This window comes from Mustela lutreola, chromosome 9 (assembly GCF_030435805.1).
Source record: "Mustela lutreola isolate mMusLut2 chromosome 9, mMusLut2.pri, whole genome shotgun sequence".
Classification (NCBI taxonomy): domain Eukaryota; kingdom Metazoa; phylum Chordata; class Mammalia; order Carnivora; family Mustelidae; genus Mustela; species Mustela lutreola.
In genome coordinates, this window is record NC_081298.1 from 109846058 (window position 1) to 109872075 (window position 26018).

The 26018-nt window shown below is 45.6% G+C and overlaps 2 protein-coding genes across 20 annotated transcripts in view; both read right to left on the minus strand.

Annotated features, from left to right (window-relative positions):
- Positions 1 to 10394, minus strand: part of BCL2L11 (BCL2 like 11) — a 47391-nt gene extending 36997 nt beyond the window's left edge. For 6 of the 16 annotated variants that reach the window (XR_009357355.1, XR_009357353.1, XR_009357354.1 and 3 more), the window contains exons 1-2: positions 6255 to 6694; positions 4953 to 5347 (exon numbers count right to left, since the gene is read on the minus strand). Coding sequence is in view for 13 of the 16 variants with exons in the window: in XM_059188406.1 (XP_059044389.1) it covers positions 4953 to 5347; positions 6255 to 6517 (658 nt within the window). In the remaining 3 variants the exon portion in view is untranslated. The other 10 variants (XM_059188402.1, XM_059188400.1, XM_059188410.1 and 7 more) reach the window with 9 other exon arrangements.
- A 199-nt stretch (positions 10395 to 10593) lies between these two features.
- Positions 10594 to 26018, minus strand: part of ACOXL (acyl-CoA oxidase like) — a 349566-nt gene continuing 334141 nt past the window's right edge. For all 4 annotated transcript variants that reach the window (XM_059188392.1, XM_059188391.1, XM_059188389.1 and 1 more), the window contains one exon: positions 10594 to 11471. In XM_059188392.1, the coding sequence (XP_059044375.1) occupies positions 11271 to 11471 (201 nt within the window). In that variant the 3' untranslated portion in view covers positions 10594 to 11270. The remainder of the gene's footprint in view (positions 11472 to 26018) is intronic.

A 26018-nucleotide genomic window follows, 5' to 3' on the forward strand; every position in this document is an offset into this window, starting at 1 on the left:
ATCTGTAATTATTTCAAAATAAAAAGATACAAAATTTAACTGTCTATAAAGCTATCAATTATTAAAATTTTGTCTGAAACCAGTAAAAAAAAGAAATCACTTTTCTTAACTTTCTCTCCCCACTCAGAACCTATAAAGTGGATGTTTCTCTTGGTGTCCTCTAACTAGTAAGCCTGGGGCTAGACACCAGAACCGGGTCCTCAGCAAAGATCATCATCATCAGGTTCCCAGGCAGCCTTGAGAAGCCTGAAGAACAAAACCACCCCACTTTCAACTTTTTCAAAGCCCACATGTACCATGGAGTTTTAAAAAAGGTAAACCCAAACTGATACTTATGTTTGCCTGAAAAACAGCTATGGACAAAGCTCATTTAAGATGCTTACAAGATTAGGTTAATTACTTTCACTATAAAGTCAACAAAAGGAACCAAAGGAGTAAGTTCCAAGGAAATGGTGTGCTTTGAGTGGGAAGAATAAGGTCTGTCTGGCTTGTTAAAGCGCCACTGTACGTTCTAGCTCCCCCATTTGCAAAGCAGCCCATCCACATAAAAACTGAATGCCAGCCACAGATCTAATTTGACATTTTTCTAGAAAGAACACTTTTAAAAAAGAAAAAAAAAGGTAGAATGAATATAAAAAATGTATTTTATTTAATAGCCAACAAGCATATGAAAAGATACTCAATGTCACTCATCATCAGGGGAAAAAAATTTAAAACTATAGTAAGGTATCATCTCCCATGGATGGTTACTATTAAAAAAGAATAAAATGTTGGAGAGGATGTGGAGAAATTGGAACCCTTGTATTGTACACTGTTGGTGGGAATACAAAGTGGTGCAACCACTAGGGAAAACAGTACAGAGGTTCTTCAGAAAATTATTAGGACTACCATATGACCCAGTGATTCTCCTGTTGCATATGAGAGCGTGATTTTTCAGGAAATGTTTGCATTCGTACCTGAAAGAACTGAAAAAGCCTTATCTATGAGATGTTTGCACACTTAAAGCCAAGAGATGGAAGAACCCGAGTGTCCACTGATAAATGACTGAATTTAAAATGTTACATAAATACAACGGAATATTATTTTGCTCTAAAAAGGAAGGGCTAACAATGACGAATAAGGACATCACGCTAAGTGAAATAAACCAGTGACAGAAAGATAAATACTGTATAATTCCACTTACGTCAGATATCCGTAAGAATCAAAATCACAGATACAGATAAAATGAAGGTTGCCAGGAGCTGAAGTTTAGTGGGTATAGTGCTTTAGTTCTATAAGATGAAAACGTTCTGGGAGTGGGGTGCACAACTCTGTGAATATACTTAACACTACTAAAGTGTACACGTAGAAAAGGTTAAGATGGTTAAATGTTAGGGGTTTTTCTTTTAACCACAATAAAAAAAAAGTTTTTTACTTACCCCAATATATTAAAAATATCTCCACAGGTCATTAATATGAAAACAACGGAGGTATTTTACATTCTTTTTTACCTACTAAGTAATGTTGTGTGTGAATGGACAGTAACAAGTATGTCTCCATTGGGACTAGTTGCATCTCCAGTGTTCAGTATTCACCTATGGCTTCTCTACTGGGTTCACGGTGAGCTAGACCTCACCTGTCATCCCATGTGACAAACCTCAGTTAGATGCAAATAACTAGAAATATTTTGGGGGGTGGCGCAAAGGGTCTTTTTCTTGCTACTAGATTATTTTTGAAGTCTTGATTGTCCTCCGTTGGCTCTATGAAAGACTGATGGGCAGGACACGAAACTCTGAACATCTCCTGAGCGTCTCCTCTTTGTCAGGCCCTCATTAGGATTTCCAGGACACCGTGTCTCTCCTCAGAGGGCTCACAGTCTGAAAGGTGGGGGAGCCAATTACCAGCTCCAAGAGGAGTATGCCAAGATGTGGAGGAATACAAAGAAAACACAACTCCTGCCTATGAACTCTGATGTTCCAGGGAACAAACACAAAGTTTAAGTCATCTGACACACGGACGTTAATTAACTAGCTTTCACCCTGTTCACAATATTCACTGGCACATTCTGACCTTTCTCAACTCCTATTTCCCACTGCAATAACTACACCTCCAAAGTATGAATTTGTGAGAATTTAGTACACAATTTGTATTAAAAACACATACGGCAAAAGCACACTCGTCAGAAAAGGCAAGCAGAAACCCACACCTCTGTCAATGATTTCGACTAAAATAATCAGTTATTCACTAAGAGAGCAAAGGTCAAGTTAATCCACCCAGGATATAAGGAGACTAAAATTTGGTTTATAAAAGTGAGGAAAGAAAAAAACGAAAACAACAACAACAACAACAGAACCGCTGCTTCTCATGGAAAAATGTAACATTGTTTGAACATACCCAGAAAAATAGGAGATTTGGAGGAAAATATGAAGGCATTTCTAGTATAAACATTTACTTGATGTACATCCCAGAAACAAGAATTTACTTTCTCATTTGAACAAACATGCAGGAACAGAACTGAAGATCCACTGCTATCTATCCCCATTCTCTGAGCACAAACTATTTTGTGGGTGAAGTTCAAGCAGCAGCCCCGAGCCAAGGGGCACCTCGGTTTAACCTCCTGTCTGTGTTGTTGCCCTGGCTAAAACCCATCATAAGGACTTCTTTGTGAAAAATGTATTTTGCAATAAATTATCAAAAGCTTCATTGAAGATCTTAACGGATATGGTTGAGTAAGGAACACTAAACATGACTAGAAAGAAGAGAACCAGAATTTATCAACTCAGCCTATTTCGTGGCCTTTAGGCATGGAACTGTTAGAAGAATAATCAGGAAAAAAAAAGTCACAAACTACACAGGCTATCAATTTTATCCTACAGTTGAATAAACCTCGTATCTGACTAAGTCTTCTCCAGTCCTCTATTCAGCCCCCACCCCAACAAACAAATCTCCCCAGAACTTAATACTGAAAACTTACCTTGGGGCACTAACAAACTTCTTACACCTTATCACTTAATCCTGTGCATTAAAGCCTCAGTTATCATGCCAATCGACTGGAATGTAGTTACTACTCTAAAGTTACACCTCAGGAACCATGACTTCACTTCATAGATAACTTTGCTTAATAACTTAGATTGTGATGTCTAAAGCTTTACATCTGTCATCTTGAGTAACGGTGCTTACCTCCTAATAACCTCACTAAATAGTATGTCATCATACATAGAAAAAAAAAAAAAAAAGACCCCAAAACAAAAACAAACACTAGGTCACCTACTATTCCTGATTAACAAGAAGAGAAACTATTTCTGTGCATTAAGCCACCATCTGTAGAGATGGATTCGTAGGTCTGCAGGGGAAAACTATAAGAGTTCCGAAGGATCCTTAAAATACATAGGTATTAAAAATACAGCCCATAAAGCCCTGTTTCCTCACTGAGTGACAAGAATTGCTATAGGTTCATATACTCAGGAGTACAGGTGGAAAAACATTTGTAAGCACCAACTTCTGAGGTTTAGATGAATTCAGGAGGGTAGTAATAACTAAAGTAAGAGCAGCAATAAAACTTCGAGCTCCTTTCCCTAAGGAAGGATCCTAATAGCTTATCTCACTTTTTAGCATAAGACACCCAGCCAACATGCATAGCTACCAGTGTTTCAGCTGTCCCTGCTTGCTATTTCCCAGGTATGCCCAACTTGACCAACCCTCTCACGTTCTGACTCTGTAACACAGGGACAGACCCACACCTCTACGAAGCTGAAGAGACAGAGCCCTGCAGTGTCTGCAAATGCAAGATCTGTCACTATGTTCCAGCAACCAAGTGTCTAGCCTGAGAACTCCATTTTTGTTAGCCTTTGGAAAAAGTGTGATCTACACGGATACACGGAAAAGGACTGTAAACTGGATCCTTAGGGAATCACGCTGCCAACTTATCTGTATCTCATTAATGCAGGAAGGAAGGGCTTCTCTGTCTAAATGGTAAGTAAGATTCTGGTGAATCCTGACCAAAATATTTTCCATTAGTGGGGAAGGGTGACTTCAATCAACACAGATGTACTCCCTTACTCAGGTCACCAGAGCTAACATGCTCAAAGTCACATGCTGGGGCTCAAGGGTCAAATCTAGCCAGCAGATATTTTTATGTGGCTTGCACAGTGCTTTCAAAGTTCTAAATTAATTGTCAGTATCAAAACACCTTTGATGCTGGGATTTTTGGCACCAAAATCTGTGCTCCTGGGTTATCTTGCACTATACTGTAGGAAAACCTACCACTCTGAGACCACACATCCACAGATTGGGGGGGGCAGTCCTAATGTACAAAGTGCAAATGCTCCCCAATATGCCACAGCCCCACTAGGTTAGCTCCCTCACTGTACTGCCAGTTTTCCTGGTTCAGACCCTAAAATGGTCTTTAATCCCTGAAATAAAACCCCACAATCTTATTAGTATCATATCCAAAAACCTGAGTTAACAAAAAAAATCAGCCCAAAGAGGAATTTGAGTAGAAAACAACCCATTTTTCTGGTTCTCTATTGGTACTGCCTTGATGAACCACAACACTTTCAAAAATGTCATTCTTGAAAATGATTAAGTTGTCTCATCTTTCCTAAACATCTGGTTACGTTTTTAAGCTCTTTGCTGTATTTGACGGAGTCCCCTTCAAACACAGTGTGATTGATAAATCAGTCTTTGTGGTTAGAACAACATATAACGAAGGCAGGCAGCAAGGATTCCAGCTTCACTGCTCAACAGGCCTGTAGTAGGTACACTTCATTGCTGACACTAAACTTGGTCATGTAAAAAAAAAAAAACAATGTTGGTTTAATGTCTTATTGGACACATCCTCCATTCCCATCAAAATATGGACTAAATCAATAAAAGGATTCTAAAAGGGAGTTTAGTTTAAATGCTACACACAGCTTTTAAACAGAGACTCAGACAGCCACACAGTAACTACCTCTTACCCAGGCATTGCTTACCCATTGCACTGAGATAATGGTTGAAGGCCTGGCAAGGAGGACTTGGGGTTTGTGTTGATTTGTCACAACTCATGGGTGCCGGGCTCCTGTCTGTGTCAAAAGAGAAATACCCACTGGAGGATCGAGACAGCAGGGAGGATCTTCTCACAAAGATGAAAAGCGGGGATCTGGTAGCAAAAGGGCCGGGGCTGGCAGGTGGGGCCAGTGGGCCCTGAGGGCTGCCTTGGGGGCAGCGGTCCCCTTCGCCTTCAGGATTACCTTGCTGCTCTGTCTGTAGAGAGGTAGGGGCCCCAGGCCTGAGCTGAGGAGGCCTCTCAACAGGCTGCAATTGTCCACCTTCTCGGTCACACTCAGAACTTACATCTGAAGGTTGCTTTGCCATTTGGTCTTTTTTTCTGCAAGTAAAATAAAAACTAAGATTATTTTCAGCAAAATAATAATAATTACAACAAACAGCTAAATTTAGCCAGCTTTCCCGGATTCCTTCACAATTTTTAGAATACCAAATACTTTAACAGAAGTCGTTAGTTCACCTTATTTCTCTGACGATCTTCCAAACAGGAATAAAAACACACCTCAAATAACAAAGGTACCTCTATCTTTGCGGGGAGGGGGCGGTGAGGGGGTGGGACTAAACTTCCTGCCACCAAACAAAACACAATTACATCGCCAGTGTGAACTGGTGCCGTAACACACACGCGCGCGCGTACACACAAACACACACACACGAAGTTTTTAGGAAAAGCACTTGTGTTAAGTCTATTCCTATGTGCTCTTTGCTCAGAGCCGACTTGAAGAAGTCGGAAACTCCCAGCGGGCTCTGATTTCCCGGGATCAGATACTGCGCTGGAGCAGAGAAGCGGGCGCAAATGCAGCGACTGCAGGCGGCTGGCCGCGTTCCCCACTCCGGCCCCATTGTTCTGCGGAAAGTGCTGAGGGCAGCAAGTCTGGGGAAGGTTTGGCAAGGGCCGTCAGTCGTAGTAAGTGCGTCACAATAGAGTTTGTAACTCCGAGCGCGGCTCGGCCGGGCTCGGGCGCTCTCCGCCCGAGGTCCCTCCCGCTCCCAGCCCGCGCGCCCCTCCTCCCCCCGCAGGGGGCAGCGCGCCGCACCGAACCCGACACAACTTCGGAATGCACCCACACTGCGAGATGCACACCTCCAAATGGGGGGGTCCCCCAAAGCCGGCCCCGGGCGCCCCCTGCAAAGTCCCCAAGTAACTCCACACACTAGGCGACACCGGGGCAAGCGGCTCCGTCTCCCCACCGACCCTCCCCTGTGAAGGCAATCTGGCAGAAACTCACGTCCGCCCCTTCCCTTCCGACCGTCGCGTCCGGGCCCGAGCCCCGCGGCGTCCCGCTCGCGTCCTTCGCCGATCCGGAGCTCCCTGACCCTCAGCACGAAAGAAGCGCGGGAGACAAAGCCTGGGACTCGCCTTCAGAGCCCCCGGGGCAGCGCAGAGCCGGCCACTGGCAGCCCGCCCGCCGCCGCGAGCCGTCCGGCAGCCGAGGGCTCCGCGCGCCGCGCCTCTGGCCCGCGCTGCCCCGGCCGCCGCCGCCGGGAACATCCTCCGCCTCCTCCCGCTCCTCCCCTCGCGCACTGCGCCCGCCGCCGCCGGCACCGCCGACCTCCCCGCGCCGCTGGCGCCGGGTGCCCGCGCTCCCAATTGGCCCGCGCGCGGTCGCTCCGCGCCACAGCCAATAGCCGCCGCCCGCGGGGGCGGCGCCTACGGGTCAGGCCGCCAAAGGCGAGGCGATTGTTGACAAACTCGCCTCCGAAGGCGGCCCGGCCGCGAGTGCGGCGGGAGTCTCGCGGACCCGAGCTGCCCCGGCTCTCCCAGCCCGCACCGCCTCTGTGCCCGTCCGGACGCCGCACGAGCCTCAGCGGCTCCCGCCGCCCCAAGTGGCAGGTCACCTGGAGACAAAGCAGGAGCTTCCCTCTCACCCGCAGGGCCGTCCTCAGACCCCAGTCTTGCTGCTGCCTGCCGACCCCGCCCAGGTCGACTGGGCTGAAGACCCCAAAGGTCGTCCTTTGCCCTAGCTGCAGGACCCACCTTCCTTCACAAATTCCTCCCTTTTTCTCCCCGTGCGGCGCGGACACGCTCCAAATCTAAGCGGCCACCACTGGCCACGGGAATGCATATCTGCGCGCAACCGTGACCACGGCAGACAACGAACACATGCGCACCCCCGTCCCCCGCGGCCGACGGTTCTTCCACTACTAGCACGAACACCGAGTAACAGGCCCGAGGGTACCGCACCGCCCGCCAGCACTGCGAGGGGGTCGGGGTGCCCGAGTCTCTACGACAGTCGGGCCCCACGGATGGAGCAGGTTCCGCTGCCCGAGCCTCGTCCACCGCGTGGCCCCGGTAGTCGGAGGAGGCCCTGGGTCTTTCGCCGTCTATGGGTCGTGCGGGTGGTATCGTCTGCAGCGCACCCGCAGACCGGGCAGGGCCCCCAGACACCTCCGAGAGAGCGAACGCAGAAGCTGCCCTGAAACCTCGGCCTGAATGGGTACGAGGAAAAGCCGAGGCTCTGCAGTTAAATAACCACCCCAGTTCCGCAAATCCTCCGCACGAGCCCGAGCACCCGAGAAAGGCCAAGCCGCTAGACCAGCTCGTACCAAGCAGCCGCTACTTGGGGGTCTCCGGGACAGGGCGGCGAGACCTGCCCTCCGGCCGCGCAGCCCAGTACCGTGGAGCGGGGCCGCAGCTCCCGGGACGGCGCGGAGAGCACGCTTTGCTTTCCCCAGGTGACCCCGAGAAGCTTCTCCACTCCCTCGCGCGGAATCCTGGGCCGAGCTGCACTTCGGCCAAATGCCGGTAGCTTTTACACGGACGACCCCTCACCGAAGTGGGCTTGCGCAGGGAGGGGAACCCGACCCGCCTGATCGCTGCCGCCCGCCCAGCGACAAGTGGGACGGGTATGTGCATCTCTTGCCTGCACGTGCTCGGGAAGGGAGCAGGAGGTGGAGCCGAGGGGGCTCCGGCGCCTGTCTTCCTCGGCACCCGGCCCGCTCCCGGGGATTCGGAGGTATTTACCTTGCGTTTCTCAGTCCGAGAGTCAGAGTCAGACATTGGGGGGACGAGGGCCAGGGAAAGGGCGCCGAGGGGGTGGCGGCGGGAGCGGGGCGAAGCGAGCAGCCCGCGGCGATGCTGGCCGCAGTTGGGCTGGGGCGCGCAGGGTGACTGTGAGAATCCGGTGGCAGTGTTGGCGGCGACGACGACGCAGGACAGAGCGCTTTCACAAGACCTAAACCTGGAGGCTGCGCGGAGCGAAGTGAAACCTGCACAGCCCTGCGGCTCAGCTCAGACTGGCGGCCCAGGGTCCTCACCCAATCACCGCGAGCTCCGCCCCCTCTAAGTCCCGCCCCGGCGCGCGAGCAAGCACGCCCCGCCCCGCTGCGCCGCAGCCGCAGCCGCTGGCGCTTTCAGGCTCCAACAGGTAAAGGCGGGGGTGGCCCGGCCGGGTTCCCCCGCGCGCGCTGCCGGCCCTGCCCCAGCCGAGAGTGTTTACCCGAGTGGCTAGTGCTGCTGGTGGCTTGCGCGCACCCATTCTCCCTCCCTCCCCAAAGTGTACCCTTGCCTCTCCCCTATCCAGCAGGGGCCACTGCGTGTGCGTGGAACAGAGGGGGCGCTCCGGGCACACTGGACCAGGGCGGGCCGCGGCCGCCTGCGGAAAGCCTCAGGAGGCGCCCCTGAGCCCTAGATCGGCTTCGGGAATTTCTCAGCGGCTCTGGGCCAGGCGTGAGGAGTGTGGGATGATCCTCAAGAACTCTCGGGTCCCATGTTGGGCAGTGAGTGTCGGACTCCTCTCTCCCAGAGTCTGGGGTACTGGGTGAGACCCCGATGGGCAGGGCTGTTCATCTTCCTCGCCCTCACCTCACGCGGTAGTCTTGGGCGCGCCCTCCGCATGCCGCTTGGCAGGGGCACCTAGCTTTTTCCCCGCGCCGAGCCTCGGGTAAGCGGCAGAGCCCTCAGTGGGAAGAGTGAAGAAAATGGCAAGAAGTGGGTCTCCGGAGGCGTCTGTTCCGCAGCCCCGGTGCGAGGCAGGAAGGGACTGCCCGCGGAGCAGGTAAAATAGGGAAATGAAAAAAGAACTCGAAAAAAATCCTTTTAAGAAAAAAAAAAAAAAAGACCTAGAGGAATCTCGGCCTTCAGGTGGGAGAGAGGATGGTACCTTCGCTGGGTCGGGATCCTAGAGATCGGTTAGGCTTTCAGAGAACCGCCCGCGAGGCGCGCTGAGGCCAGGGAAGGCGGCGCGCACCGGGAGTGGTGTGGGGAGCGCCCTTCCTTCTCCCTGCGCCCCCCCCACCCCCTTTCTCCTTGTGCCCGCCTGCTCGGAGGACGGATGTTCTTCTGGGTCGGCACCCTCATGTGTTTCTAAGTGGGTCCGGAGTCCCCACCTTTACCCCTTCCTGCACTCCCCGGCTAGGAGACAGCCGCGGCCAGGGAGTGGGGGCGAGGTCGGTCGGGAGATGGAACATTCTGCCACTGGGAAGTGGTTAGATGGAATAACGAAACCCAATTTATGGATCCCCTAAAGCGCCTCCCTCCCCGAACCAAGAAGGAAGGGTCCTCAGTTGCAGAGGAGCAAATCAGTCAGGAGTTATCCCGCTGCTGGCCACCTCGGTCCGTGTTTCACGCTGCATAAGCAGATATGGAACGTCAGGAAGACATAACAGGCCCCGGTTAAACAATTCTCAGCCATCACCTGGCGAGTCCTGAGCGAAGTGTAGGAGGCCAGGGGTTCCTGGGGGGACTCAAGGAGCACGCCGGGTTCCGTCCTGGGATTTCGTTACAGGAGGGAAAGGACAAGGGCGTGGACTCGGCGAAGTGGACGCAGAGGCCGGATGTCTACCCTGACGGTGGCTTGGAGCCGCTGCCCTAGACCTCAGGTGGTGGCCATGGGCGAACTCTAAGCCCGTGCGGGAAAACAACAGAGCTGCGCCCGCTGGGCGCCTTAAACCCGCCCCAGTGTTCCGAGCTCTCGGTGGGGTTGGGCGATGCAGACAGGGACAGGAAAAGAACCACGCAGAAGCAAGCCCCAGTGGTTGTCCTCTGGTCCTGTGCAGCTCCGCCGCCCCCGCGTCGTCTGCTTTAGCGACCCTGTGAACACTTTTAAAAAACAGAGGCGTCAGGGAAAGCAACCGGTTAAGCACTCTTGTTTTGGGGCACAAAGAGGTCCGCTGGGAGTCATGCAATTCAGACTGTGCTGGGGAGCTTTGGCTGAGCTCTCCGCTCCCGGTGACCTCTAGCCCTTCCTGCCCTCTCCCGCAGGGTCCGAAGGTCCTCTGGAAACTGGGCCACAGCCCAGGAAAGGGGTAGTGTGGGAAGTGCAGATGGGCGTTAGGTCTCTGCTCCGGTCCTGTGTGTCCCACCCGCGGACAGAAGCAGAGCTATGGTCACTCCCGGCTCTGCCACGAGATATGGAGAGGGAGTAAGAAGGACGGCTGGGGCTGAGGGAAAGGAGCAAAAAAAGAAGTGGAGCAATCGGGATCTGAGAAATGGGATGGGAAATCTACGGCCCTTGCCCGGGACCAGAGGCGTTGCGGGTATGGTCTCTCCAGAGTTCCCGAATCTTTTCTTACTGCGGTGTACTGTTCTAGCCCGCCTCCCCATCCCCGGCAAGGAGCCCGAGCGCCTTCCCATCAATTAATGTCTTTATTAAACTTTGTTATCTATGCTTCTCTAAAGAACAGATTACAATTTCATATGGTAAAAATATTTTCCGTGCGTTGTCTTAAGGTCCGGAAGCCGCCTGCCTGGGAGGTCAAGCCGGGGTTCGCGCTGTGCCCAGAGCCAAACTCCAGGCGCAAACTCCCCTTTCCCAATCTGTGCGTTTTCTCTGAGACCCCAAGAGGGTCTGATTCACAGGAAAAGAATCGCTTGCTGAACTGAAACTTTGCCCGCGAGTGTTTGATTTTTATGTTTTGATTTTTTTTTTTTTCACGCAACGCCATTGCGTTTTCAAAATCACTGTAAATCTGAGTCGCCGCTGACCGCGAGAGATCTTTGGCGGCAGCTGGCTGTGGGGCGCATTCACAGCGGAGACCAGTGTCTAGGGAGGTCGGGCGCGGAAGCTGGGAGAGGGTGCTGCCGGCCGGCGGGGTTACATAATAAAGCCCCGTGTTCCGGGCTGCCGCCGGGCTCCCTATCCCAACAAACCATCGCACCTCGCCAGCCTACCCTGTTCTGCGCCCCAAATCCCCGAGGGCCGAGGCCCAGCGCATGCCAGGCCGGCCTTGGCCCCAGTTCAGGCGTCAGAGAAGCTAGTGTCGTGGCAGCTGCGAGCGAGCCACCACCCTTCGCACCACGCCCGCTATAACTTGGCTCCCAGCTTGGGCGGCTGAAAGCGCGCCCCTTCTCGGGGCTCGGGTTGCAGCGGTGCCGGGTAGAAGGCCCAGGCGGCCTGCGCATTGGTGATTCCTGCGATTGGTGCGTGGAGGGAGGTGTGTGGAATGTTAAAGGCAGAGATCACCCTCAGGGCATCATCCTTCACCGAGTCGCACAAATCCAGCAACTGCAAAACACAACGCAAAGTGACAGGTCAGACGTTGGCTCACTTACAGCGTGGGGCGCCATTTGCTTTGTTCCCACTCCCAAGCACCCCACAGGTAGCCATTGGGGAAACTAGTTTCCCTTTGGATTTCCCAGACCCGGGAGAGTGGAAGCCGTTGGTCATGGATAACCTTCACCTTATAATCTTAGAAATCCCTAAACCTGTGACACATGTCTGGCAGAAGCCCATTTCTTCCAAACAGGGGTCCGGGCTGACTCCAAGTTAGATGGGAATCTCAAAACGGAAGTCTGGGAATTTATCAACATTCCCCTTGCCAGCCCTGCCCTCCCCTCTCCTCCAATCCCCATGATTATTTTCCTCTCCACCTCCGGAGTGCCTGGGGTGCCACCCTCTGGCCTGCTGCGGCAACTGAAGAGGAAGAGCATCAGACAGGTGAACCGGTGGAGACAAGCTCCAATTCTCCCCAGACTAAGGCCTTCCCGCCTCTGGCCGGTAGCAGGCCATGGTCCCTGAAATGCACGCACAGTGGGGCTGAGACCAACCACTGGCATCACTGTGCACCTTCCACCTGGCTGCTGCAGGAAATCAACCCGCAGTTAAAGAGAACACCAAGGAACTTGGCAGATACCCTCCTGTGTTCTGATAACCACTGGAAGGTACAGATAAACATCTCAGCAGAAGGATGGGGGGAAAGTAGTGATTTTGGAGGAGCTACAATGAGTGGATTTTAATTTCATTTTCCACAGTTTAGGTGCCAGTGCATTTTTTTTTTTTTAATTCCCAGGGGGGGAAAAAGCTACCAAAAAGAATAGATTGTTTTTTCTAAAACTCAACAAGGACAAGACAGAGGGACTGCTTTCCCTTCCCATAACCAGCTGTATACTTTATTTTCAAGTTTTCAGCCAGCCATAAATTTCTTTCACTCACCAAATCACAGCCCCCAGGTTTTCATGGTTTTAAAAACATCACTTATAACAACCTCCCTCCCCACCTTGCTGCCCTCATGGGTCATTACTGAGCTATGCTAAAACTATGACGAGCACAGTTCCTTTAAAGTGGCCCAAAGTGCTATTTCAGGTATTCAGAGACAATGGGGGGGGGTCCCCAAAATGGGCTGGGGGAGGGTAGGGGAAGAGCCTGAATTTTAATAGTCTAACAATACATCTTCCTTTAAATGTGCTCCATGGCATCTGTAATTTCTAATGAAAACCTTCATTTTTTTTACACACTGTGGTTAAGCATCATAAAATCAGTAGTGAAAAGACTTTGATCATATTTGCAAGATGCACTGTGATGAACTTTCACTGACCAAGATTTCAAAGTTTGTAATTAATACTCTTGACAAGTCCCTGACTAATCTGTCAACTCTCAAGGTCTTTAACCACGCACTTCAAAACCATCAGATGGCATACAAGCCCTTAAACCTTCTACGTATTGTAATTTCATTATTCAAGATAACTTTCTCTTTAAGTTTGCATCATGAAACTCAACCAATTTTTGCCATATATTCAACAATGGTGGGGAATCAATTATTTGAGTGAATGTTGTGTGGGAGTATGGGTTTGGTCTGTCCAAATACAGAATAAGCACCCAGAGACAGGAACTGCAAGAGGCAGGTTTCTGTTCAATATTTTCACAACTTTAAAAAATAAGAATAAAGTAGATTTTTAAAAAATATCCGATGGCAGAAGAAAAAGAGGGTTTCCTTACTCGTAAGTGTTCAGGGTCTTAGATTTTTAAAAAGTATCCAATGTCAGAAGAAAGGGGTTTCCTTACTCATAAGTGCTCAGGGAGAGACCCCTTCAAATGACGTTCTCAAGGGGAGGGCTGCATGGAAGGGGAAGGCCATGTGTTGACTAATGAGATTCTCTGTAAACCTAAAATTCTGACGCTGTCCCAAATACTTGCTTACTCCATTTGCCACAGGCTGCAACAGGCCAATTAGTGTCCAGATCTAAGGATCAGGCATAACTCCTTATGTATAACAAGTTTGCCTCTGATTCCAGATATTGTGACCTCTGCCTGCGAGGATGGTCGTTATTATTACTGTCTTTCACTTACCAAGTACATACTGGAGTCCTAGACTATGGTACAGATTGTGCTGGGCACGGGGAGGTTTAGTGATGCACACTGTGGACATAGGCCTCTTGTATCAAGGAGATGATGCTGAAGAATTGTAAAGACTTTTTACAAATAGGATCCTCTCAATACAAAATAAACTTAGGTAGCTACCATAGCATTTATTATTATATATATGGGTTTTTTAAAATTATTATTACCAGGGAGCCCCAGAGGACAAAGCAAAGCACAAGCAGACCTCAGAGGTTTAGCAGTTCCAAACCATGGCCATGAAGCAAATATTGCAATAAAACGAGTCAAAGGAATTTTTTGGTTTCCCAGTGCACACAAAAGTTATGTTTACACTACATTGTAGTCTGTTAAGTGTGTGTTGGCATTACATCTCAAAAGCAACATGCATCAATTAATTAAAAAATAGTTTGTTGCTAGAAAATGCTAACCATCATCTGAGCTTTCAGCTGGTCATACTCACTGATCACAGGTCACCATAACATATAATAATAATGAAAACATTTAAATATTGCGAGAATTATCAAAACGTGACACAGAGACACAAAGTGAGAAAGTGCTATTGGAAAAATGGCATTGATAGACTTGCTTAACATTGGATTGTCACAAACCTTCAATTTCTAAAAACGCAGTATCTATGAAGGACAATAAACCAACGTATGCCTGTAGTATTAATGTTTAGTTCTATCACCAAACATATGCCCCATAATATAAGCACAAAACAGTGCATATTGTAGCCTCTCCTCTTGGTCCCCCACCCCTGCCCTATTTCTCCAGTATGTGACCCAACTGTACTAGAAAAAGCATCCCAAGCCCACCCATCTCTTTACAAAGAAAACTCACTAGCTTTTGAGGAAACACCAATGAATTGGTGCCCTTTAAAAATAGAAGAGCACAAACAAAATTATAAATTATCAGAGAAAAATTTTGAAGTACAGTACTGCATGGGCAGTATTGCTCTAAAAGTAATAAGGACATACATTCCACTAGAACTATCCAGGGAGTGGGATTTGAGAATACCTACTTGGAAGAAAGTGGACACACTCAACACTGGAGGGGTCAGTGGGTGGACAGGTTCGTATGTGGATTTTCGGAGGGAAATTTATAACATCAATTTGGCTTCCTTGCCCCCACGTAGTTGCAGTAGGTTCTCTCTTTTTCTTTCCTTTTTTACCAACCCAGCATTATCTTTATTCCAGTTGGGAGACTAGGATGGTCTAGAATGGGCAGTATCTAAGTTTCCAGCCTTCTAAACAAAACCTGTTTTTCCTTGTGTTGGCGTTAGGTATGCAGTAGATGCTCCGGAGTGAAGTGTCCTGTGAACTGGCAGCCACATCCTAGCTATTCCTAAGACCCTGTGCAGAAGGTTTTCCTGATTCTTCCCATGTTCCCTTCCTCTATTCGGGGACAGCCCCAGCGGACCTCCTGCTGTTCTCTGTGTCAAATCCCTTACCCCAAGTTGACATGTCCCTCCATTAGCCCCTTTCTTTGCTTGGCCATTGTGATGAGTCTTTTTCTCCATTTCTTGAATCTGGACTGCCTTGTAACTTGTCTTGACCAATACAATGTTGAGGAAGTGACACTGTGTAAGTTCCAGAGCTTAGGTCTAAAGAAGCCTTGTAATGTCCACTCTTGCTTCCTGGGACCCTGAGGCCCCATGTTGGGCAGGTCTAGCCCACTGGAGAATGCCCACGGCCATGTACAGAAGGGCCACATGGTCCATAGCCAGGCTTAATCTTAGGTATGTGAGTGAGGTCGTCTAGGACCCCCTAGTCCTTTTGAACTCAAACAACTGCAGCCACAGGAGTGATCTCATCCATCAAGGATTAGCCAAAGAATGACCCAGATTGCCTACCCACAGAATTGCAAGAAATAAACAGTTGCATTGTATATGCCACTAAGTTTTAGGGTAATATGTTACACGGCAAATAGGTAACTGAAACAGATGTCTTCCTTTTAAAATTCAAATTGCCACTCACGAGCAGGGGGAGGGTCGTCTTTAGCTATACTTCCACCCTCTTAGTTATCTGAGGACAATCCTATAATTTCACAATTAAAGCAGTTCATAGGGGTGCCTGGGTGGCTCAGTGGGTTAAAGCCTCTGCCTTCGGCTCAGGTCATGATCCCAGGGTCTGGGATCCAACCCCGCATTGGGCTCTCTGCTCAGCAGGGAACCTGCTTCCCCCACTCTCTCTCTCTTTGCTGGCCTCTCTTCCTACTCCTGATCTGTCATATAAATAAATAAATAAAGTCTTAAAAAAAATAAAGAAAAAAAATAAAGCAGTTCACAGTGAGGTGCGGTTCACTAATAGGCTTAATTGAAAGAGAATTTCAGTTGCAGAGAGTAGTTTATAAAGCCAATGATTGTCTAGTCAGTGGGGTATCTGGGAGAGAATTTGAATGGCAGGCTGGAAGTCTCACGGCAACCCACCGCCCACCCCACTCTTCTCATTTGGTTTAGAAGGCAAATCACCAGGACTACCCTTATAACTAAGTGCCATGCCTTCATCATCTCTACTGGGGGCTTTAACTTCCAACAAAAATACTCAGTAACATCAAAGTGTCAAGGATGGGGGGAAAAGGCAGAAAATATTTGTAACTGGGGATTCCAAGTCTTGTGAATGTTTTGGTTCTCCCGCATCATTAGAAGAAAGAAACAGATGGGGCCTGGTCAGACCTAACCAGAGTCAGACCGGCACGTTTCTACGCTTTACTTCATGGGACTGTAGTGTTTCACTGCTCCTGGAGATTTCTTAAACAAGGAGGGGCAGCAGGGGTTCATCTCCAAGGCCTGAAGTCTGTCTAAAGTGTGGGTTAGAGGTCTGACATCAGAACTGGTTGGGAGGACGAGGTGAGATAATTATGTGAAGGCCACACTGTAAGCTGTGAAAGGCAGCAAAATGGAGCTGTTGACTCTTGATCCCCCAAATACCATCAGGAGGGCCTTTAAAGGCTTCCAAGAACCTCATATCCAGTAAGTTTTGATGTAAATCTGGTGTTTCTTCTTTAAAACAGATTTAAAGACTATTCTTCTTTAAAAAGGTATATATCAACACATATGCCTTTCATCAGCTAGTGGGTGGGCTCCACTTGTGATGTGATGACAGCCTGAAAATGACAAGCTCGGGAATAGGTACAAAGATGTTTCTTATTGTATGATTTGGCCCCTTTTATAGGTCTATGCGTGTGCACATGTGCCTGTGAATGAAATCATATCACAACGTGTTGCTGCATTTCAGTGAATATCACCTTCTCTAGAAGGTTATTGAAAGTGTGAAATAAAATGAGTATCGACGTCCATCCCTCAGGCACATGCTAGCATCTCTCATCAAGGGAAAGACTGATTTATCTTTATTATCTGTCTTTATCCTCCATAGAAAAGTCATGCACAATCCTCTACTCTGTTATTATACTAAAGATCTGGTGTGAGAACCCCTTCCAGTCTTGTTCTGTAGCCCCCTGATTCAGAACCTCACCAAGTTCCTTAGATTCTTGCCTCACATGATTACCTTCCTCGAGTATTGTTTTCATCTGATTATTTCTCTTCTGAGAAGCCAGAATCATTTCCACCTGCTTCTCAGGTTAAAGTAAAATTATTGATTGTGAACTTGAGTCCTTTAATGGTATTTGGTTTATTGTGTTCCCACAGCTAGTTCCGTCACCTGTGGCCCAAGCACAATCTGCCCCTTTTACTTGGGCCAACCAAATTTATCTTGCTTTCCACTTGACGCTCTTCATTACCTTTAACTAATTCACCACATTTGCCATTCTCCCTTATACGAGTTATAACTTAATTCGGCCTCTTTCAAGCTTTTGGTTCTTGGGTACAGATTGACTGCCTGAGTACAATCATCGTGAAATAGTTGCTGTGTTTGCTGAAAGAGCATGAACATGTCATTTAACTTTGCTGCAAGTCACATACCTCATAACTGCTACAACCAGAGTTTTAATCCAGAGCTTTCTGCTTTCACAGACCCATCTACCCATTTTGCCTCCATCTCCCCAGGACCCCCTTCCATCCCTGGAGCTTACAGAGTGTTGCAATGAGGAACTGCCTCTCCTGTCTCAACTTGTGACCCCTGATGTTCTTCCTAAGTCAGAATTGATATTCCATAGGTGCCATGTGTGGGGAACATTGGTCTGTCTGGCAAGCCGCACCAGCTTGTGTTCCCCAAGAGGACTAGGGCAGCCATGGGCAGCCCACAGAGCCTCTTAAGATCTTGCCACTAGAGGGAGTTGCTGAGGATGTTGTCTTCAGAACCAGCTGCCATGATACAGAAGGGCCAGCCTGATGATCAGGAGGCTCTTCCAGAGAAAGAGAAGCCTCCAAGTCTCCAGAAACTATGCCTGGGCCAGTGAGGCTCAGATGCAAGGGTATTCAAGAAATGACAGATTCTCTTCCTCTGAAGGGAGGGTCACTTGCTCTGCAGAGTCTTCTTCAGTAAGTTGGATGAACTCTGTTGCACTAGGTCTTCAGGCCCTCCCTGCTCCTCTGGTCCATACCTTAAGTCACCAAACACAGTTCAGATCTCTTCAGAAGAGCAACATGTTGACTGTCAAATAATGGTCAATGAAAATCATCACTGTAATCTTCAGCTACTAGACTTTCAAGCTCACTGGAGTGACAGAGGCCATGATTTTACTTCTCTCCTATCCATTCACCTTTCCTAAAGAATTGCCAATCTCTATAGACAAAGGGTCAGAGTGGTAGGTCTGTATCAGATAATCTGCCCCCTTAGCCCCAAATGCCTGGCTAGTGGTAAATGTAAAGAAAAACATACCTGAAACATTCACATGGGGGCATAATAGCACACTATGTGCTATGATTTGAGCTGTCTCAATTTACACAACAACCATTGGAAAGGGAAGCTCTCTGCCTTTGTACTGACCACTCACATCTCAAGGCAGCCAGACCTTAGTTTAATGGGCCTGCTGGTTTAAACTGGTTTTCTCCATAGCCAAGTCCCATTAGCAAGAAATGAAATTCTGTGGTTCTATTAAATAACCAGGACTTCAGCTTCCTATTTTCTCTGAATCAATATAAATCACATTTTATTTGATTAGTTCTTCAACTAATAAAAATATTTAGCATAATCTGAAATGTTGGAATAGAGAAATTGCCATCCTTACCAAACAAAAACAAAACACCTCATTTTGCTAAACCAAAGAGTTCATTTGAGGAGAGACAAATTAATCTCCAAAATGTTCCTCCTATGGCAATGTTCTTCAACCAATAAGTACACAACCTTATTATTTCCTAAATATAACTGACAAAGCCCATTTCAGTAAAAGATTAGGACTTTGAATCCTGACATCATGACTTCCAAGCCATGATACCTTTCTTATCTTTAAAATTTAAGGATTGAGTTTGGCACAAAGTGAGTATTCACAAGTAGTACTATTAACATGTGTTCTTCAATCAGTAAGAACAACGATTTCTTTACAACTCTGGCAATTTCCATTATGAAGTCTGCTTGATCATCATCACCTAAAACAAGAAAGCTGAGACAGAGACATCAACTTTAACCACTTAATAAGAACTTCTGACATTTATTCATAGTGGTACTGATTCATAAGAGGAAAAGTTTTAAAAGAAGAAAAGTGCATATAGCTTTCCCTTTAGAATACAGGAAACCATATAAAAGTATTGGCAATGGAATTAAAGTAACCACAATGCCGCTCTTGGTAGCATTTTCTACAAAGACATTTACATGAAACTAGAGAGAATATTAAATTAGGTGGTTATAATAAAGCTTCACAATTAGTTTCACACCTTTTCGTACAAAAGAATACGGTATTTTAATCAACTGATAGTTCAATCTTGTAAATATAGACCCAAAGAAATGTGAGCATACTGAAGAAGGAATCATTTTCAGTCCAAAGTGTTTTTTTTTTTCAAGAAGCAGAAGCCCAACAAACTGTCAGAACTAAATGTACAGTAAGAATCCAAATTATTATGGAGAAATTCTGTGGCAATCAGTTCTGGAATTTTAAATTTCATGGATGCAAACAATTTCAAAAATAATTTGGAAGGACTTCTAGTTAGGATATAGGAAGATTTAAGAGAACTTTGCCTCCACAGTAACAATCAGAAGTTGAACCCAATGGAGAATGAAAGATATCTGTAGTTTAACATCCTCCCAGCTCAACTGCTGATAGGACAAAGAGAGCACTATGGGGTTGGGGGTGGTGGTGAAGCTAGGCACAACAACCTTGGTCTAATTCAAGCAGTCCCTGTTCAACTTGACTCTTGGTGGAATCTTAATAAAAGATATAGGTTGAAGTAAGGCAGTAAACCTTTTTATTCTTAGATGTCATGATTGAGTACTTAGAAAGTCTCAGGGAATCTATAAATAATATACTTAAACTATTGGATGAGTTAGTGAGTTTACGTATACAGAACAATGTACAAAAATTAATCATGCCTGTACTAAACATGGAATATACATATAGAAAACTAAAATTTAAAATGCATCATTTGCAAGAGCTTTAGAAAATTTAAAAAAACACTGTGATAAATTTAATGAAATTTGTTCAAGAACTCTGTTACTGAAAATTACAAAACACTGCTGGAAGGAATTAAATAAATGAAGAGATATACCATGTTCATGGATTATTAAAATACCAATTCTCCCCAAACTGATATATAGATTTAATGCAATCACAATAAAAATCCTAGCTGCCCCTTTTTAAAAAGATTTTTATTTGTTTATTTGACAGACAAGTAGGCAGAGAGGCAGGCAGAGAGAGAGAGGAGGAAGCAGGCTCCCCGCAGAGCAGAGAGCCCAATGAGGGGCTCAATCCCAGGCCCCTTTTTTATCCCATGAAATTCACAAGCAAATTCTAAAATATGCAGAGAGATGCACAGCTTTTGGAATAATGAGAACAGTTTTGAAAAGGGCTGAGATGTCTGGAGGCCTTACATTTTCTGGTATAAAATTTATTATAATAATTAAGACAGAATTAGCAAAACAGAGACAGGTACATTAGTGGAATAGAATAGAGAGCCCAGAAACAGACCCACACTTACATGGTCATTTTTTAAAAAATAAAGATTATATTTATTTATTTAACAGAGAGAGAGAGAGAGATCACAAGTAGGCAGAAAGGCAGGCAGAGGGTGAGCGGGATGCAAGCTCCCTGCTGAGCAGAGATTCCTGATGTGGGGCTCCATCCCAGGACCCTGAGACCATGACCTGAGCCAAAGGCAGAGGCTTAACCCACTGAGCCACCCAGGCACCCCTACATGGTCAATTTTTTTCTAATACAGAAAACAAAATATTTCCATGAATAGAGGATGATCTTTTTAACAAATGAACACCTTGAACACCTGGATAACCATATAAAAAGCAATGAACCTCAACCCCTACCTCTTACTGTACTCAGAAATTTATCTGAGATAGGACCTAGACTTAAATATAAAATTAAAAATCACATAGCTCCTAGAAGAAAGCATGAAAGAATATCTTTGCAACCTCAGGTTAGGCAAAGATTTCTTAGACAAGGCTCAAGGACTAACAAAAAATTTTAAGTTGATAATATTTTTTTCATTAAACTTAAAACCTTTAGCTTCTTAAAGATACTACTAAGAAAGTCAAGTGGTGCCTGGGTGGCACAGTTGGTTAAAGTGTCTGCCTTTGGCTCAGATCATGATCCTGGGGTCCTGAAATTGCCAGCCTCAGTCTCCCGGATCAGTGGGGAGTTTGCTTCTCCCTCTCTCTCTGCCCCACCCCCCAACTCATGCTTTCTCTCTCTCTTTCAAATAAATAAAATCTTTTTAAAAAAGAAAATGAATAGGCACAGACTGGGAAAAATCCAAGTACCTGTATGTAGAATGTGTAAGTCTTATAACTCAATATTTAAAATAAGAATAGGGGCGCCTGGGTGGCTCAGTGGGTTAAAGCCTCTGCCTTTGGCTCAGGTCATGATCACAGGGTCCTGGGATCGAGCCCCGTATCAGGCTCTCTGCTCAACAGGGAGCCTGCTTCCTCCCCTCTCTCTGCCTGATTCTTTGCCTACTTGTGATCTCTGTCTGTCAGATAAATAAATAAAATCTTTAAAAAATAAGAATAATAGCTCACAGTTTGAAAATGGGCAAAAGACTAAAACATAGGAATAACCTATAGGAATAAGCAACTTGAAAGGGTGCCCAACACATTAAATACCAGGGAAATGAAAATTAATACACAGTGAGCTATTATTATGCACCCACTTGAATAGATAACATTTAGAAGGCTGACAACACCAAATGTTGGTGAAGATATGGAACAATAGGATCCTTATATGTTGTTAGTGGGGATATTAAATGATACAACTGGGGCACCTGGGTGTCTCAGTCAGTTAAGAGTCTGACTCTTGCTTTCAGCTGAGGTCATGATCTCAGGGTTGTGAGATGAACCCCACATCAGGCTCCATGCTTGGCAGGAAGTCTGCTTGAGATTCATTCTCTCTCTCTCTCTCTCTCTCCCCCTTTTACCAACCCCCACATGCATGTTCTCTCACTCTCTCTCAAATATATGAATAAATCTTTAAAAAAATGATACGATCACTTTCATAGAACTCTTTTTGGCAGTCTCTTAAACAGTTAAATAAATGTCCACCATACCACCCATTAAACCTTCTTCTAAGTATTTACCAAAAGAAATGAAAAGTATGTAACAAAACAAAACTTGTACAAAAATGATCCTGATGGGGTGCCTGGGTGGCTCAGTCATTAAGCATCTGTCTTCAGCTCAGGTCATGATCCCAGTGTCCTGGGATCGATCCCCACGTCAGGCTCCCTGCTCAGTGAGAAGACTGCTTCTCCCTCTCCCACTCCCCCTGCTTGTATTCCCTCTCTTGCTGTCTCTCTCTCTATGTCAAATAAATAAACAAAATCTTTTAAAAAATGATCCTGATAATTTTATTTATAATAACATTGATCCATGATATTGTATGTGTTCTATCAACAGAATAAACAATTTTTAACACAAACTTTTCTACTGCAAGAAAAAAATTAAAAGTAAGTCTTAAAGCCTTCGGTTATTTTTTCTTCCCACAGTGCATATAAATAAGACATTGTACCCTAATGAACGTGGAATGATGCAGCTGAGGTCAGTTGGAAGTAACATGGTCAATTCCTTGAGACTGACATAGCAGAAACCTAGAGAGATCAGCATTTGTGAAGGAGAAGGGGTTGGGAGAGGTGTCTATGATGAAATACCACTTGGGGGGGGGAGAATGAACTATTGAACATCTTAGAAACATCAGACTGAGCAAAAGGAGAGTTCTATCTGCTTCCATTCCTATGAGGCTCTAGAGCAGGCAAACTGAGCATACTGACAAAGTCAGAACCCCAGGGGCAAAGGAGAGGATCAATGGAAATAGGGCTGAGGGAAATTTCTTGGGTGATGGGGTGTACATTATACAGTCTACCATTTGATTAGTCAAAACTCACTGAACTGTACCACTAAGATTTGTGTACTTCAATGTAAATAAAGTAGACCTCAATTTTTTTTTAAATTAAGAGAAAAGGAAAGAGAAAAATCAATATGGGAGAACCAACACATAATTGCCAGCATTGTGTGTGTGTGTGTGTGAAGTAAGGATATCAAAAAAGATGGATCACTATCACTATTTTATTTAAATGGTAATATTCAGCACCTAAAAAGTAGGATGAACATAATAACACTTTTAATGAAAAAATATTTTTCATTATGGAAAAACTCAATATATTTTATTTTCTTCATTTTGCCATGGATAGGTTAACTCTTTTCCTGGGAAAATTCCTTGCTTGGGCTTACAGGAATCAGGATTGTATGGTTCTCAGTCCAGCAAGGACTGGAAAGGATCCTCCATATAAAGTCAAGTATTGTCACTGCATGAAACAGTTGCAGGCAGACCTTTCAGGATGAGAACAGAGGGATTGGGGATGGTTCAAATGAAGAAGGACTCAACAAATTGAAGATCCAGGGAGGTCACCAATCTGAGTTCAAATGAACTCAGGAAGCTCTCCAGAAAGCATTCTATTAGATACCATTTTTTCTTCTCAAAAATCAGTGAAAGCTCACTTCCAGGAGAATGGATATACCTTTCCCCATTCTCCCACTAAACACAACTGAAAACCCTGCACATTCTATATATAACAAACATAAGAAAACTCTGAAAGGTGAGGAGAAGACTGGGACACTGGGAGTTCAGGAGTGACACACTGGCAAATTCTCCAGGTTTCCCTTTTACCTCATGTATCCCACACTCAGAGCTAAGAAGCTGGCAACCCAGGAACATCAACAGATGCAGACAAAAATCCCAACAAAAGATGCTCTCTCAGTAAAAAGGGGCAGCCAAACAAGACAGAAAATTTTGAGACAATAACCACCCTACTTCAGCCAAACACCACAGAAAACCTGTAGCTCTACCACCCATGTCTCTCAAGGCTGACTGGTGAGTTCATTCTTCTAGTCTTCTTGCCAGGCTAATGAGGTATCTGCCATCACATCAGTGGAGACCACATGGGGAACCTGGACTCCCACCTTTATTTAAATGGTAATATTCTGTACCTAAAAAGTAGGATAAACATAATAAAATTTTTAATGAAAAAAATATTTTTCATTATAGAAAAACTTGATATATTTTATTTTCTTCATTTTGCCATAGATAGGTGAACTATCTTCCTTTACCTGGAAGTAGAGATGTACTCCTTCCACTTCCAGATGGAGCACTGTAGAGGAGGTCTAGTAAGAGGATAACCATTACTTGGTGATAGTAAAGACACTACCTATGTTCATGGAAGTCACGTGGGGAGCAGCAATGAGGCTCTCTTATCCCTCACCAAGAGCAAAGTGTCAGTGGAGGCCTAGCTGGCAACCGAAACTTCCATCCTCACCGAGCAGGAAAAAGGAGCACCCCTTGTATCAGCAGAAGTTGAATGGAGAATTGACTTCTTACCCTATAGGGCAGTAATGAGGTGGTGTACTCCTTTTCTCCCACTGGAGCACTGGATTGAAAAGAGAAGGCTTAAATAAAATCCAAAGTTTCATAATTTCATACCCCAAATATTTAGGTTTCAATAAGAAGTCAACTGAAGAAAAAGACAATCAATATGTGCCAACACTGAGATGACAGAAATGTAGAATTATCCAACAAAGATTTTAAAGTGACCATCATAAAAATGCTTCAACAAGCAGTTATGACCACACTTGAAACAAATGAAAAAGAAATAGAAAATCTCAGCAAAGAAACAGGATATATAAAAAACAAAATAGGAATGTGAGGACTGGAAATATAAGGACCAACATAAAAACTCAGGAGATAGTCTCAATAGCAGAATGTAGGAAATAGAGGAAAGGATTGGTAAATCAGAAAACAGAAAAATATAAGTTACTGACTCTGAACAGTGGAGAGGAAATAGACTGGAAAACAACAACAACAACAACAACAGAGATTCACGGACATGTGTGATTAGAACAAAAGATTGAACTTAGAGTTCTAGAAGAAGAGAAAGAGGGCAGGACTAAAAAGCACTTGATGAAATGACCAAAAAACCCTATTTTGACCAAAAGACACAAACCAACCAATTCAAAAAGTTGAGCAAACCTCACCCAGGATAAACTCAAAGGAATCCACACATGGCACATCATAGATGAATTTTTGAAAACTAAAGACCTATCCCTCCAAAAAATCTTGCAAGCAGAGAGAAATACCACACTTTACTTATAAGGGGAAAAGATTTGAATAACAATAAATTTTCATTATAAACCATGGAAGCCAAAACTACTTTCAGGTACTGAAAGAAAATAATCCTCGTCCCCAAATCCTATATCCAGTGAAATACTGTCCCTATTTTCAGATGACGTGTTTGTCTCTGTAGAAAATTCCAAGGTGGGGCACCTTGGTTAAGTGTCAAACTCTTGGTTTCAGCTCAGGTCATGATCTCAGGGTTATGAGATCAAACCCCATGTCAGGCTCTGTGCTTAGCACGGAGTCTGCTTGTGACACTTTCTTTGTCTCTTGCCCTTCCCATTTCAGTTCTCTCTCTCTCTCTCTCTCAAATAAATAAATAAATAAACCTTTTTTAAAAGAGAAATTTCCAAGGAATCTGCAAGAATTCCTAGAATTAATAAGCAAGTTCAGCAAGATTATAGGACATAAGATCAATATATAAAAATCAATCATGTTCCATATACTAGTGATGGACATGTGGACACTTAAAATCAAATATGCAATACTATTTACAAATATTTCCAACTGATTCTAGATAAAGATTTTAAAGCAAGTCAGTGGAGGAAATATAACCTTTCAACAAACTGTTCCTGGAGCAACTGGACATTTTGACCAAAAAAATGGATCTCAACCCAAGTTTTCTACCTTATACAAAAATTAACTCAAGGGGCACCTGGGTGGCTCAGTAGATTGAACCTCTACCTTTGGCTCAGGTCATGATCCCGGGGTCCTGGGATCAAGCCCCTCGTCGGGCTCTCT